Below are 12,432 nucleotides of genomic sequence, written 5' to 3' on the forward strand. Positions count from 1 at the left end.
CATTTGGTTGATTGCTTTTTATTGTATTTTATTTAAGGAAATGTGGTGACCAAAAAAAAAAAAAAATTCTGAAGTTTTTTAATATTTTGTCTCTTTACGTCATTTATCGATCAGGTTTATTAATTTTATATTTTGATAGATTGAACTGTTTTGGATACGGTGATACCAAATAAGTATATTTTGGTTTTATTTTTTTCAATTTCTTTGTTTTAAAATGGGGAAAAGGAAGGGGTCATTCAAATTTTTATATGTTTAAAACTTTTTTTTTATTCCATTATTTGGTTTTCTTAATGGACTAGTACCTGCAAACTTTTGATTGCTTCTTTTACATCCTGCAATAGGACAATAGTGCAGTATATAGTGTAAATCGCGGTCTCCTATGAAGCTCTGGGCTTCACAGAACTACCAAGAGGACAGCCATGGGGGGCTTTAACAAACCGACAGCAGCTATGGTAAGGCCTCATTCAGATGTCAGTTTTTCACATATGAGTGCTATTTGTTTTTTCACGGATAGCACTTGTACCTTTGACAGTCTATAGGGTTATTGACATGTGACATTTTCTCCTTGGACCGAATGATCTGTGCAAGATTGTGGAGACGTCTGACATTGATCAGCGTGTCGGATCAAAAATCAGCAATTCAAGTCTATGGATCCATGAAAATAATCTGACAGCATTCGGATGCCATCCATGTGTTGTCCGTTTTTCATCGACCGATAGACGAAAGTTTCTCCACCTTCTATTTTCTCATCAGTGAAAAAAAAACTTATGAAAAACTCAGACCAAACTCAGATGCAAATCTGATGACACTCCAATGAAAATCACTGGTGAAACTCGGTCAGTTTTACTTAAAAGTAAAAAAAAAACACTGACATCTGAATGAGACCTTATCCATCGTTGCCCTACAATCGCTCCTTTTAAAGGCCGCTGTCAGTGATTGATTGCAGCATCTACATGGTTAACAGCTGCGATCAGACTCTAGCTGCTGTTAGAGGCCGATGCCGGCTGTGCAACACAGCCCAAGACACTGACCAGCTCCATCATGGCGCATTAAGATGTTTAACCGCATGAATAAGGATAGTGAAAACTAATTCCATGTGCAAAGGAAAAAAAATAGTGGGAGTGTTTTTTTTAAGGAGGCTGTCAGGGTGGTGTGGTGCTGCATGATGCAGGACAGCAGGAGAGGGGGTCCTGCTTTGCCTTCTATACTACCATATTCAGAGTAGAAGCCAGTATGTAGGAGTTAACAGCACCAGCTCCCATACTAAGGAGGATGGCCTAGGAGGTGGCGCAGGACACGGAGGAGGTGGCGCAGGACACGCAGGAGGTGGCGCAGGACACGCAGGAGGTGGCGCAGGACACGCAGGAGGTGGCGCAGGACACGCAGGAGGTGGCGCAGGACACAGGTGTCTCCAGTTTAGGCAGGTGCAGCACAAACCTATACTGTGGTTGTATAGCAAAATACCAGAAGATACAGATTTAGAATATAAATTATTACCCTGCAAACTCCTGCACTATAATTTATTATTCGGACGTGCGCTTCCAATTTTTCTCCTGTTATGCATGTTTAAGAGGTGAAAGTACAAGTTGTAAGAGTCCAAACAGGACAAAACCTGCATTCAGTAAAGTCTGTTTTTCTTGGAAAAGAACCATTTACAAAAGCTGTGGTTACAGCAACTAGAGGAAGCTGCATCTACAAACTGGGAGGAAGCAAAGACACCGTCCAAAATAGACCGTTGTACAAGTATCTCATTAGTGCCATGCAATGCCGATTCTAAAGTTTAAGGGGATGCGCCAAGGGGTAGATGCCATATTGGATAAAAGAGTATTTAATCCCTCCATCCGTTTTTGTGTGCTGTCTGATGATAAGTGTGAACAGAGTCATATTCTCTAGCAAGATTTTTCCATGGTATTTAATCCCTTCATCCCTGTTTTTTTTTTTTTCCCGTTTCTATTTCAGTGTTCAAAGCTTTCTATTTCACTGTTTTATGGCCTCTTTGTTTAACATTGGGTGTTTACCTTGCATAGCATTGCCTGCTCTGGCCTTGTGCTAATTGACTAATTACTCAGCATGACCAACTGGTGCTGGATTCTAGTAGACATCTCATTTCATATATATTCAGCTCTGGCTCGGGATAGCACACGTGCGGGGTCACACGTGCACTAGATTTTAAGTGCAATAGTTAAAAGTGCAGTTATACAATGGCAGTTGGGCAGGAGACAGGTAAGGTGCATAAGATATTCATACAAACATGCTTCTCGGTCAGTCATACTGCATTATGCTTTAGTCTTAAAAAGCTGCTTTTTATTTGTTTTCACTTCTGCTTTCTCACAACTCGCCCGCCCTTTAACACATTCTGTGCACTCACTCTATATCAGCCCCTCCCTTCTCCCCTCTCCCATGTATAACTCTGAGGCTCTACTGACATTCCTCACCCACTGCAAACAATCCTCTACCTCCATACAGCACTCAAAACGTTCATACAAATCATTGCACCACCTGCTCTCTCTCTTCTTTCTCCACTAGCATACATTACTCTCCTCCAGCTGAAACCCTGCTAATCTTATTAACGTACAGTGCATGCCCTCTCCTATCGATTTCCATTGTGCTCTCTGGAATGCACGGTCTGTGTGTACCAAACTAACTTACATCCACGATTTTTTCCTCTCTAATTCCCTTAACCTTCTGGCTATCACAGAAACCTGGATTCAGCAGCCAGACACCACCGCTGCTGCTGCTGCTCTCTCGTTTGGTGGGCTGAAATTTTCACATACCGCTAGACCTGGCAACAGACAGGGTGGAGGTGTTGGTCTGCTCCTTTTCTCACAATGTGCTTTCCAGGTCACCCCCCCGGTTCCCTCACTTATGTTTCCCTTCCTTTGAAGTCCACACCATCAGACTCTTTAAACCCTTCTCCCTGCGAGGGGCGGTTGTGTATCGCCCTCCAGGCTCCTCCCACCAGTTCTTGGATCACTTTGCCACCTGGCTTCCTCACTTTCTATCATGTGACATCCCCACCCTCATCATGGGCGACTTTAACATCCGCATCGATGATCCCCTCTCCCAATCTGCCTCTCATCTACTTTCTCTAACCTCTTCATTCCGTCTCTCTCAGCTCAGTTTACTAATTCTCCTACCCATGAAGACGGGAATACTCAGGACCTGTTTTTTTCCAGTCTCTGCTCGCTGGATGACTTTACCAACTCCCCTCTCCTGCTCTCAGAACACAACCTTCTTTCCTTCTCTGTTAAGAATGGTCTCCTCACCCGGGACACCCCCACTTACCACACTTACAGGAATACACGTACCATTAATACCCAGCAGCTTATGGACAAGCTCCACACATCTTTAGCCCCCATCTCCTCCCTCTCCTGTCCAGACTTAGCATTGCCACACTACAATAATACACTGAAGAGTGCCCTAGATGAAGCCGCACCTTCTACACGCAGAAAGACCCGACACAGACAACGGCAGCCCTGGCACACGATGCAAACACGTTTTCTTCAACGTTGCTCAAGGTGTGCTGAGCATCAGTGGAGAAAATCTCTTAGCAGAGAACCTCATCCACTATAAATTCATGCTCAAAACCTATAACTGTGCCCTTCATCTGGCAAAACAATCCTACTTCACCACCCTCATCACTTCAATGTCCAACAATCCAAAACGACTTTTCGAAACTTTAAACTCCCTCCTGAAACCTAAAGCACAGGCCCCCACCACCAACCTCAGCAGTGAGGATCTGGCCACTTATTTCCTAGGAAAAAATCGACCACATCCATCAGGACATCTCAGCCCAATCTCCTCAGTGCCTGGATCCCCGTCCCTGCCGCACTTCAAGCTCACTTGCCATCTTTGAGCCTGTTACAGAAGAAGAAGTTACCCACCTCCTCGCTTCTTCTCGGCCTACAACCTGCAACAGTGACCCCATTCCTTCACATCTCCTGCAGTCCCTCTCACCGGTGGTTACCACTCACCTGACTAAAATATTTAACCTCTCTCTATCTTCAGGTATCTTTCCCTCCTCATTTAAACATGCCATCATAACCCCTTTACGTAAAAAGCCATCCCTGGACCAGAACTGCACTGCTAGCTACAGACCTGTCTCTAATCTTCCTTTCATCTCTAAACTCCTGGAACGCCTGGTCCACTCCCATCTAATCCGCTATCTCTCAGATAACTCTCTCCTCGACCCTCTACAATCTGGTTTCCGCTCCTTACACTCCACTGAAACTGCCCTCACTAAAGTCTCTAATGACCTACTAACAGCTAAATCCAAAGGTCACTGCTCCCAGCTGATTCTCCTGGATCTCTCTGCCGCATTTGACACTGCGGATCACCAGCTCCTCCTCACTATGCTCCGCTCTATAGGCCTCAAGGACACTGTTCTCTCCTGGTTCTCCTCCTACCTCTCTGACCGCTCCTTCACTGTATCTTTTGCCAGCTCCTCTTCCCCTCCTCGTCCCCTTACTATCGGGGTTCCGCAGGGATCAGTCCTAGGCCCCCTCCTCTTCTCTCTATACTCTGCCCCTATTGGACAAACAATCAGCAGATTTGGGTTCCAGTATCATCTCTATGCTGATGACACCCAATTATACACTTCATCCCCTGACATCACCCCTACCCTAATACAAAATACCAAGGATTGTTTGTCTGCTGTCTCTAACATCATGTCCTCCATCTTAAACTGAATCTCTCCAAAACTGAACTTCTTGTGTTTCCCCCCTCTACTAACCTAACTCTACCTAACATCGAAATTACCTTGGAGGGTTCAACCATAACTCCCAAGCAGCACACCCGCTGCCTTGGGGTCATATTCGACACTAACCTTTCCTTTACTCCCTATATCGGATCACTCACTCGCTCTTGTCACCTGCATCTTAAAAACATCTCCAGAATCCGATCTTTTCTCACTTTTGAAACTGCTAAAACTCTTACTGTCGCTCTTATTCACTCTCGTCTGGACTACTGCAACTCTCTTCTGATCAGTCTCCCTCTTACCAAAATTTTCCCTCTCCAATCTGTTCTGAATGTGGCAGCCAGGGTCGTATTTCTGTCCAGCCGCTTCACCGATGCCTCCACCTTGTGCAAGTCATTACACTGGTTACCCATTCGCTACAGGGTCCATTATAAACTCATTGCACTCCACAGTTCTGCACTACCTTATATCTCCTCTCTCATCTCAGTCTATCGTCCTACACGTGCCCTCCGTTCCACAAATGACCTAAGACTAACATCCCCCATAATCCGAACTTCGCACCTCCGTCTCCAAGACTTCTCTCGTGCTGAAACAGTTCTCTGGAATGCTCTACCCCAGCCGATCCGATTGATGCCTAGCCCCGATGTCTTCAAGCGCACTTTAAAAATCCATCTCTTTAAACAAGCCTACCACCTCAAATACCCAGTAAACTAACTTTCCCCTGTTCCCTCCCAAATACTATTCAGAATCTGCTCCCTACTGTTCATCTGTCTCTACACCCTCCATGCACACGATAACTGCACTCGGTAATTGAGCATCGCACTCGAACATACAGGCTGATGACCGGATCATACAGCTTTATATGATAATCCCGACATATTATAATTCCCAGACCTGAAATAACAAGCACTTTTCAGCTATTGTGTCCCCCCTTTTCCTTGTAGATTGTAAGCTTGCGAGCAGGGACCTCACTCCTAATGTAACTGTGTAAACTGTCTCACCTTGTATTGAATTTATTGTCTGTACATGTCCCCGCTTAATTGTAAAGTGCTGCGGAATATGTTGGCCTTATATAAATAAAAATTATTATTATTATTATTATTATTATTATTAATTAGTACACCCGATGTAAAAATATACCTTCACAGCGATTGCTCTCTTGGATACCAGAACTTCCTCCTCGTGACAATCTCTCCCGGGCTGGGGGTGCAAAAACACCAAGTGTACGATCAGATCCAGAGGAAGCTGCGACATTGTCAACTTATCAGTTATCTCACACGTTTTAATATATATTCACAATATAAGAAAAAAATACCGGCCTTATGACATTGACCACATTAAGGGCCTGTTCACATGCTGAAATCTCATGCACAGGCTGCTTATTTTTTCCTTGCGGATCTGAACCATCAAAGCGTTTTTCACACCTGCAGCTTGTCAATTCATTCAGCTTTTTGCAACATTTTTCATCAAATCAAATGAATGGGTAAAATGGCACGTCAAAATGCTTGTTTGTTTTTTTCACACAACTTTTTTCTTTCCAACAGTTTTCCACAGAAAAAGCTGCTACAAATACTCATTGTGTGAACATAGCCTGCAACTTATCAGAATGAGATTCACAGCGGCAAAATCTGAGCACCAAATCATGTGGATTTCATTGCAGAGATGCTGCCGCAGGTCGGTTTTCGCACGATTATCATAAAACTTTATGTACAATGCAGGTACAGTATTAAGAAGTGGATTTTATGTCCTGTGTGCACATACCCTTATGTTTAAAAGGGATTTTCTCAACATCACTCGTTTTTAAACTTGCAAAGAGCATGTAAAAACATGAAAGCTTACAATTTTTATCTTAATAAAAATCTCAGTTTTCAAGAATGGAGGGGTTAATTGTATTGTTTAATGTTTGTTGTCTAGGTTACTGGCCACCGCTGCAGTCAAGCATGTGCAGTGCTCACAAGCTCTTTTATTAGAGTTTGAAAGCACTGATTTAAAGCTGGCTGGATCGCTGGGGTCATCATCCAGCCGGCTTTAATGTCTCTGGGCTTCTTTGATGCTGCTGCAGCATCAGAGAGCACACGGCTCAGACCCAACGGTGCAACCATGATACTGGTCCGAACTGTCACTCATTGCCAGGCTTCCAGTTTTCTGTGGGCAGAGTCCTCCTGATTAGGGTAGCGTCAATGTCGCACCGCTGCAGCAGGATCAAAAAAGCCCAGGGTCACTAAAGCTGGCTGGATGATGAGCTCCAGTGATTAGATCAGTGCTGACAAGCTTGACTGCAGCAGTGGCTGGTAACCTAGACAACCAACATTAACCAGTAAAACTTAAATCACTCAGGGGACTTTAAGTGTAGTTCTTGTGATCAGTGCAATGTCTCAATGGACGGACACCCAGCAATAACATATTTATCATGAGATAAAATTCATGGGTGACATTTTGAAGAATTTGGCGTAAAAACAGCAACGAATACCACAAGACCAGGAAAAAAAAAAAACGTACATGACCCTTTGAGTCCTAACACATTGCTCATGCAATACTTATATGTAAAGTCCACTGTCTTGTGTAAGCGAAGTAAAGCATGCAAACTTTACAGCAGGCTACAAAACACACAAGTGAAAAATGTACCTTCTTCCATGTACCAACTATTCTTACTCTTCGACTGGTGCTGGGAATCCACCGAGCTGCCATTTAAAGTGTAAAAAAATTCTGAACGAGTCCGGCTTCCAGGTTCAGAGATAGATCCTGCGCAAGAAACAAAATGATGGCTGAGACCACCCAACTTTCCGGAAGGTTATTTTGGAAAAATTGTCATTTGTTCTTGCGGTAAAGAACTAGGAACTCCTATAGATATGTGATAGCAGGAAACGTATTTGCAACCCAAATGTGAGTGTACAATATTTTGGTTATTTACTCTGCCCTTCATCAGGTTCAGAGATGTGGATCAAGCACTATAGGAAAAACACAGCAGCCCTCCCGTTAGTTTCCTATAGTGCTCTATCACAGCTTGATTCATATTTGTTTCTTCTGGACGGCACTATGTGAAATCTCTACTTGCAGTTCAACTGGGCGTTACATTTTTTTTTTTATACAAAGAGTGATATGCAAAATTTAAAAAAAAACAACTTTATGGTGAAAAATGACTGAGCGCGATCCACAGTACCTGTGACCTTTGGTTTGCTGTGATTGGATAAGCTTTTCTCACTCCCGCACCTTGACGTGAATGCGAGCTTTAAAGGCCTTCGCTCCTGGTTCACAGATTCTGCCAGAAATAAAGAAAACTGATCATGTTTCTAGTAGATCGATGCTGACGCTTACATTCCTTCCAAAAACGTTTAGCTTAAAAGTGTTGTGCCAAGTTTGAAAGTTATTTCCCATCAATGGGAGATAACCTACCGATCGCTGGGTGTCCTAGCGCTGGGGCCTCCACCGATCAAAAAAAACAGGACTCTGAAGAGCCCCTGTGTGAATAGAGCCGAGGTTGATCATGCACAGTGCCACTCCATTCACCCTTTAAGTTGACTGGAGATACTAGAGTGCTGCGTTCTGCTGGTCTTTGGAACCCCCATTAAGAATGATCGACAATGACTCCATTCACAAGGATGGGGGTATTTATTGGCTGTCAGACCCCAGTGATTGGGAAGCTATCCCTTATCCTAGGAATAGGGAAAAACTTTCAAACTTGGTACAACACCTGAAAGTCATAACTATAATCAAGTCACATCAGCAGGTCTAGTCAAGACCAACGATCTAAAGAGCAAAGAGACCCTCCCCTGCACAGCGGGGCTCCCGCCAAACAGTCATACAGATGACATAATATGATTTCTATATATATTGGACTTTTTTTCCTGTTTTCGACAAAGGCTGAGCTACAAATAGTAATTTGAACTGGCAGTGTTAAGGTTTGGCATTTTTTTTCCCTTCTTGGTTTTTTAATTTTTCATTTATTTCACACACTTTGCCCCCTCATAAGGTTTTAATAAGACCTTTGGTGACCATTTCAACATATAAATGCTTATTTTTAATGTTATGTCCCCTGTAGCTGGGGTTGTTAGATTAGCCCTAGTTACAGAGGAAATTCAGCTTCCTGTTTGCATAGCAAAGCTGATTGGTTCTCCTAGTACCCAGCAGCTCCTGCTCTCCCTACACCCAGAAATCACATGATCACTGGGCACAGAAAAGGAAGCACTGTTAGTGCTTCCCCTACTGTATACACAGCAGTGGTTCAGTAGCAATCAGGAGGGTAGATGTGGTAATAAACCCCTCTCTTCCTTCTCTATGGGAAGTATGCCCGTGTCGGACAACCTGCAGTTGCACAATTTTGTGCAAGTAGCTTCTCTGCCTCAACATTTTAAAATGTCAGTGCGAAGTTAAGTGTGGACCACCCGAAAGTTTAGAGTCCGGACTGAAAAAAGATTAAAGAGTTTTGCCTATCATCTATATGCATATATCTGGGACTAAAAATCATTTTGGCAATTGAGTTTCATTAAAAATTTTGCACCGCATGGCTTTCACAACCTCTTTGTTTCCTGTACATTCAACTTTGATGTGGTCTGTGCTCATAATCAGCCGAGAAGAGCTCAAAAAGAAGAATTGATGCTGTTTTGAAGGCAAAGTTTGGTCACACTTAATACTGATGTGATGTAGATTTCTCTCTTTTGTTCATTCACTTTATTTTTTATCAATTAACAAAATGCAAACTATTAAACACTTCTATTTCTGAAAGCATTCTTACCATGCAGCATTTTTCCATACCTGCCTAAAACTTTTGCATAGTACTGTATATGTAACTAAATATAGTACATACTGCACTACAACTCATAACATAAAACCCATCATACGTTATGTAAAACCATAATTTTTCAGACCTGTCAGAAAAATCTCTAAATGTTACATAAGGGAGAAAAGGCTGGGTGTAGTCCTAAAATTCCAAGACATAAGGTTCCTACCTGGGATGATATCATTGATGTGCAGGAGGAGGGTGCTTTCCACACTTGCAAAGCTACACAGCTGGATTCCATTATATCGGCCATCCCAGTTTCCTATAGGATTGTCCTATGCGGACGAAAAGAAACAATTATAATCCAATATATCACAACAGTGATAAAAACTGTCATGTAAAAGTATAACGATGGGTGAGAAAGTCTGATCATCGGCAGCTCGCAGGCAGTGTATGCGGCGGCGGGGCTGCGTACATTCCCACTACCAGATGGTTTTAAGCAAGAACTTTTCAAAACTGCTCATTTTAGGTGAACCACATTTCCGTCACGCCACCCAGAATAAACATTTCTACTGGGAAATGTGAGTAAAGTGACAAGGGAGCTATATTTTCTAGACAAACTGGGCAACTGAAATAGCTCAAAGCAGCAACAGTATCACCAAACCTCACAAACAGGCAGTTATATAAAAAAAGCAAAAACAAATTTACAGCTTAAAGGGACTCTGTCAGCAGGTTTTTGTTATGTAATCTGAAAGCAGCATGATGTAGAGGGAGAGACCCTGATTCCAGCGATGTGTCACTTGTGGGTCTGCTTGCTGTTATTTGGCTACAATCACTATTTTCTCTGCTGCAGATCTCTGAATGCTGAGCTATGTATAACTCCGCCCCCACCACTGATTGGCTGCTTTCTGTGTACACTGTATATTGACACAGCTGTAATCAGTGGTTGGGGCGGGGTCTTACAGAGGAGATAACTAGGAGGCACCAGACACCTAGTCCTGTAGTGATAATCTCCTGCTGTTAAAACGCTGATTGTATCAAAATAGAAATACACAGCCCAGTAAGTGATATATTGCTGGAATCAGGGTCTCAGCCCCTACACTATTTTGCTCTCAGATTACATTGCAAAAACCAGACGATAGATTCCCTTTAAATCAAATCAAGGCATGGACATAATAAAGGAGATCCAAACTTCGGACTCTCTATAAGCCAGGGCGGAGAGCCACTAAATCTTTGCTGTGACTCTCGTGGACACGTCGTAAAATCAACTGTCCACTGATTGTCAGAATAGCCAGACCTACCATTATACGGCTTTCTTTGAACAGGGGCTGTCTATACGAGGAGAGATGCTACTGACATAGCTCAGGTGGCTACGTACCAGGTCTCTTGTACAGCAGGTGTCGCGCCCATGTACTATTCTAATGAACAGTGGCTAATAGAGGCACTGGATGACCCCTTACTCACAAAAAAAAGTTAAAAAATAAATATATTCCAATATTCACATTGGCTGTGGCAGGTGAAAAAATATTTTTGCTTAAATGTGAAGCTCACTTACCATATCTACTCCAACAAAGTACCCAAGGCTTTCTTTCCCGGGTAGCACATCGCAGAAAATCACCGTTCCAAATTCCATCCCTTCCCCGATTTTCAGAGACACCCGCGAGTTGATATCCAGCGGAGGGATTTCTGTAGGGTTGGTGTCGACTGGAGATGCATAGTCACTTTCTAGTTCATCATCATCTTCCTCGCACAGTTCTAGTTTGTCGAGAGCCACAAACACGCCGCATTCGTCATCACAGCGGAATAATTGCTTTCCCTGGTACGATCCTTCTGTAAATCCCTGACCTCGGCCATCCTCCTGATCGGTGACAAAAGGAAGACATATGAGAGTCACACACTGAATAATACCAATTCTGTAGCTCCTTCATCTTCAGTGGTGTAAATATGGAATATTGAGTGAATTATAATCGAATGAATCTATTCCTCTGAACAAGTATATAGCCATAAGGGCCAATTTGTAAAAGTATGAATACTGCGGTTTTTCCACTGCCTTAATGTACTTTGACTATGAACATGTTTCTGTTAGAAACAATGTTTCCACCTCTATGTTGAACTAACTGAAGTTGAGGCAACCATATACATAGATTTTTTTTTTACTGTAGTGGAAATTGCACAATGAACGATCTCAAAATAATTCTGACAAAAATGGGAAGTTTGTCTGAGTGTGTACATGTAGTATTCCTCTCATTTCCCACATGTCTACTTTATATCTCCATTTTTTTAAACATTTTTTTTGTTAGGAAGTTAGAAGGATTACAAGTTGATCAGCGATTTCTCATTTTTCCAACAAAATTTAGAAAAACTTTCTTTTTTCCTTTAGGGACCACATCACATTTGAAGCGACTTTGACGGGTCTATACGACAGAAAATACCCAAAAATGACAACTCTAAAAACTTCACCCCTCAAGGTGTTCAAAACCACAGTCAAGAAGTTTATTAACCCTTAAGGTGGTGCTTCACAGGAATTAAGGCAATGTGGAATGGAAAAATTAACATTTTAATTTTTCCCACAAAATGTTCATTTAGCCCCAAATTTTTCATTTTCAAAAGGGAAAAATGAGAAAATGAACCCCACAATTCGTTGTGTAATTTCTCCTGAGTACACCGATGCCCTATACATGGTGGAAAACTACTGTATGGATGCATGGCAGGGCTCGGAAGGAAAGGAGCACAGTTTGACTTTTGGAGCGGAAAATTGGCTGGAATAGATAGCGGACACCATGTTGCGTTTGGAGAGCATTTGATGTGTCTAAACAGTGGAAACCACCCACAAGTGACCCCATTTTGGAAACTACACCCTTCAAGGAACTTATCTAGGTGTGTTGAGCACGTTGAACCCACAGGTGATTCACAGAATTTTATAACATTGAGCCGTGAAAATGAAAAAATAAATTTTTTTCCAGCAAAAATGTTGCTGCAGCCAGAAATTTTTCATTTTCACAATGGTAACAGGAAAAAT

The 12,432-nt window shown here is 42.6% G+C and overlaps 1 protein-coding gene across 2 annotated transcripts in view; it reads right to left on the reverse strand.

The window, feature by feature from the left end:
• Positions 1–12,432, reverse strand: part of CYLD (CYLD lysine 63 deubiquitinase) — a 48,966-nt gene that overhangs the window by 16,887 nt on the left and 19,647 nt on the right. Inside the window, exons 4-8 of one of the 2 annotated variants that reach the window (XM_073659356.1) lie at positions 10,969–11,271; positions 9,643–9,748; positions 7,857–7,955; positions 7,322–7,438; positions 5,837–5,896 (exon numbers count right to left, since the gene is read on the reverse strand). In XM_073659356.1, coding sequence (XP_073515457.1) covers positions 5,837–5,896; positions 7,322–7,438; positions 7,857–7,955; positions 9,643–9,748; positions 10,969–11,271 — 685 coding nt within the window. Of the gene's footprint in view, positions 1–5,836; positions 5,942–7,321; positions 7,439–7,856; positions 7,956–9,642; positions 9,749–10,968; positions 11,272–12,432 lie in introns of both variants that reach the window. The other variant, XM_073659355.1, reaches the window with a different exon arrangement.

The sequence above is a fragment of the Phyllobates terribilis genome, unplaced genomic scaffold (assembly GCF_046119375.1).
Source record: "Phyllobates terribilis strain yellow unplaced genomic scaffold, ASM4611937v1 Scaffold_13__5_contigs__length_258822181, whole genome shotgun sequence".
Taxonomy (NCBI): Eukaryota; Metazoa; Chordata; class Amphibia; order Anura; family Dendrobatidae; genus Phyllobates; species Phyllobates terribilis.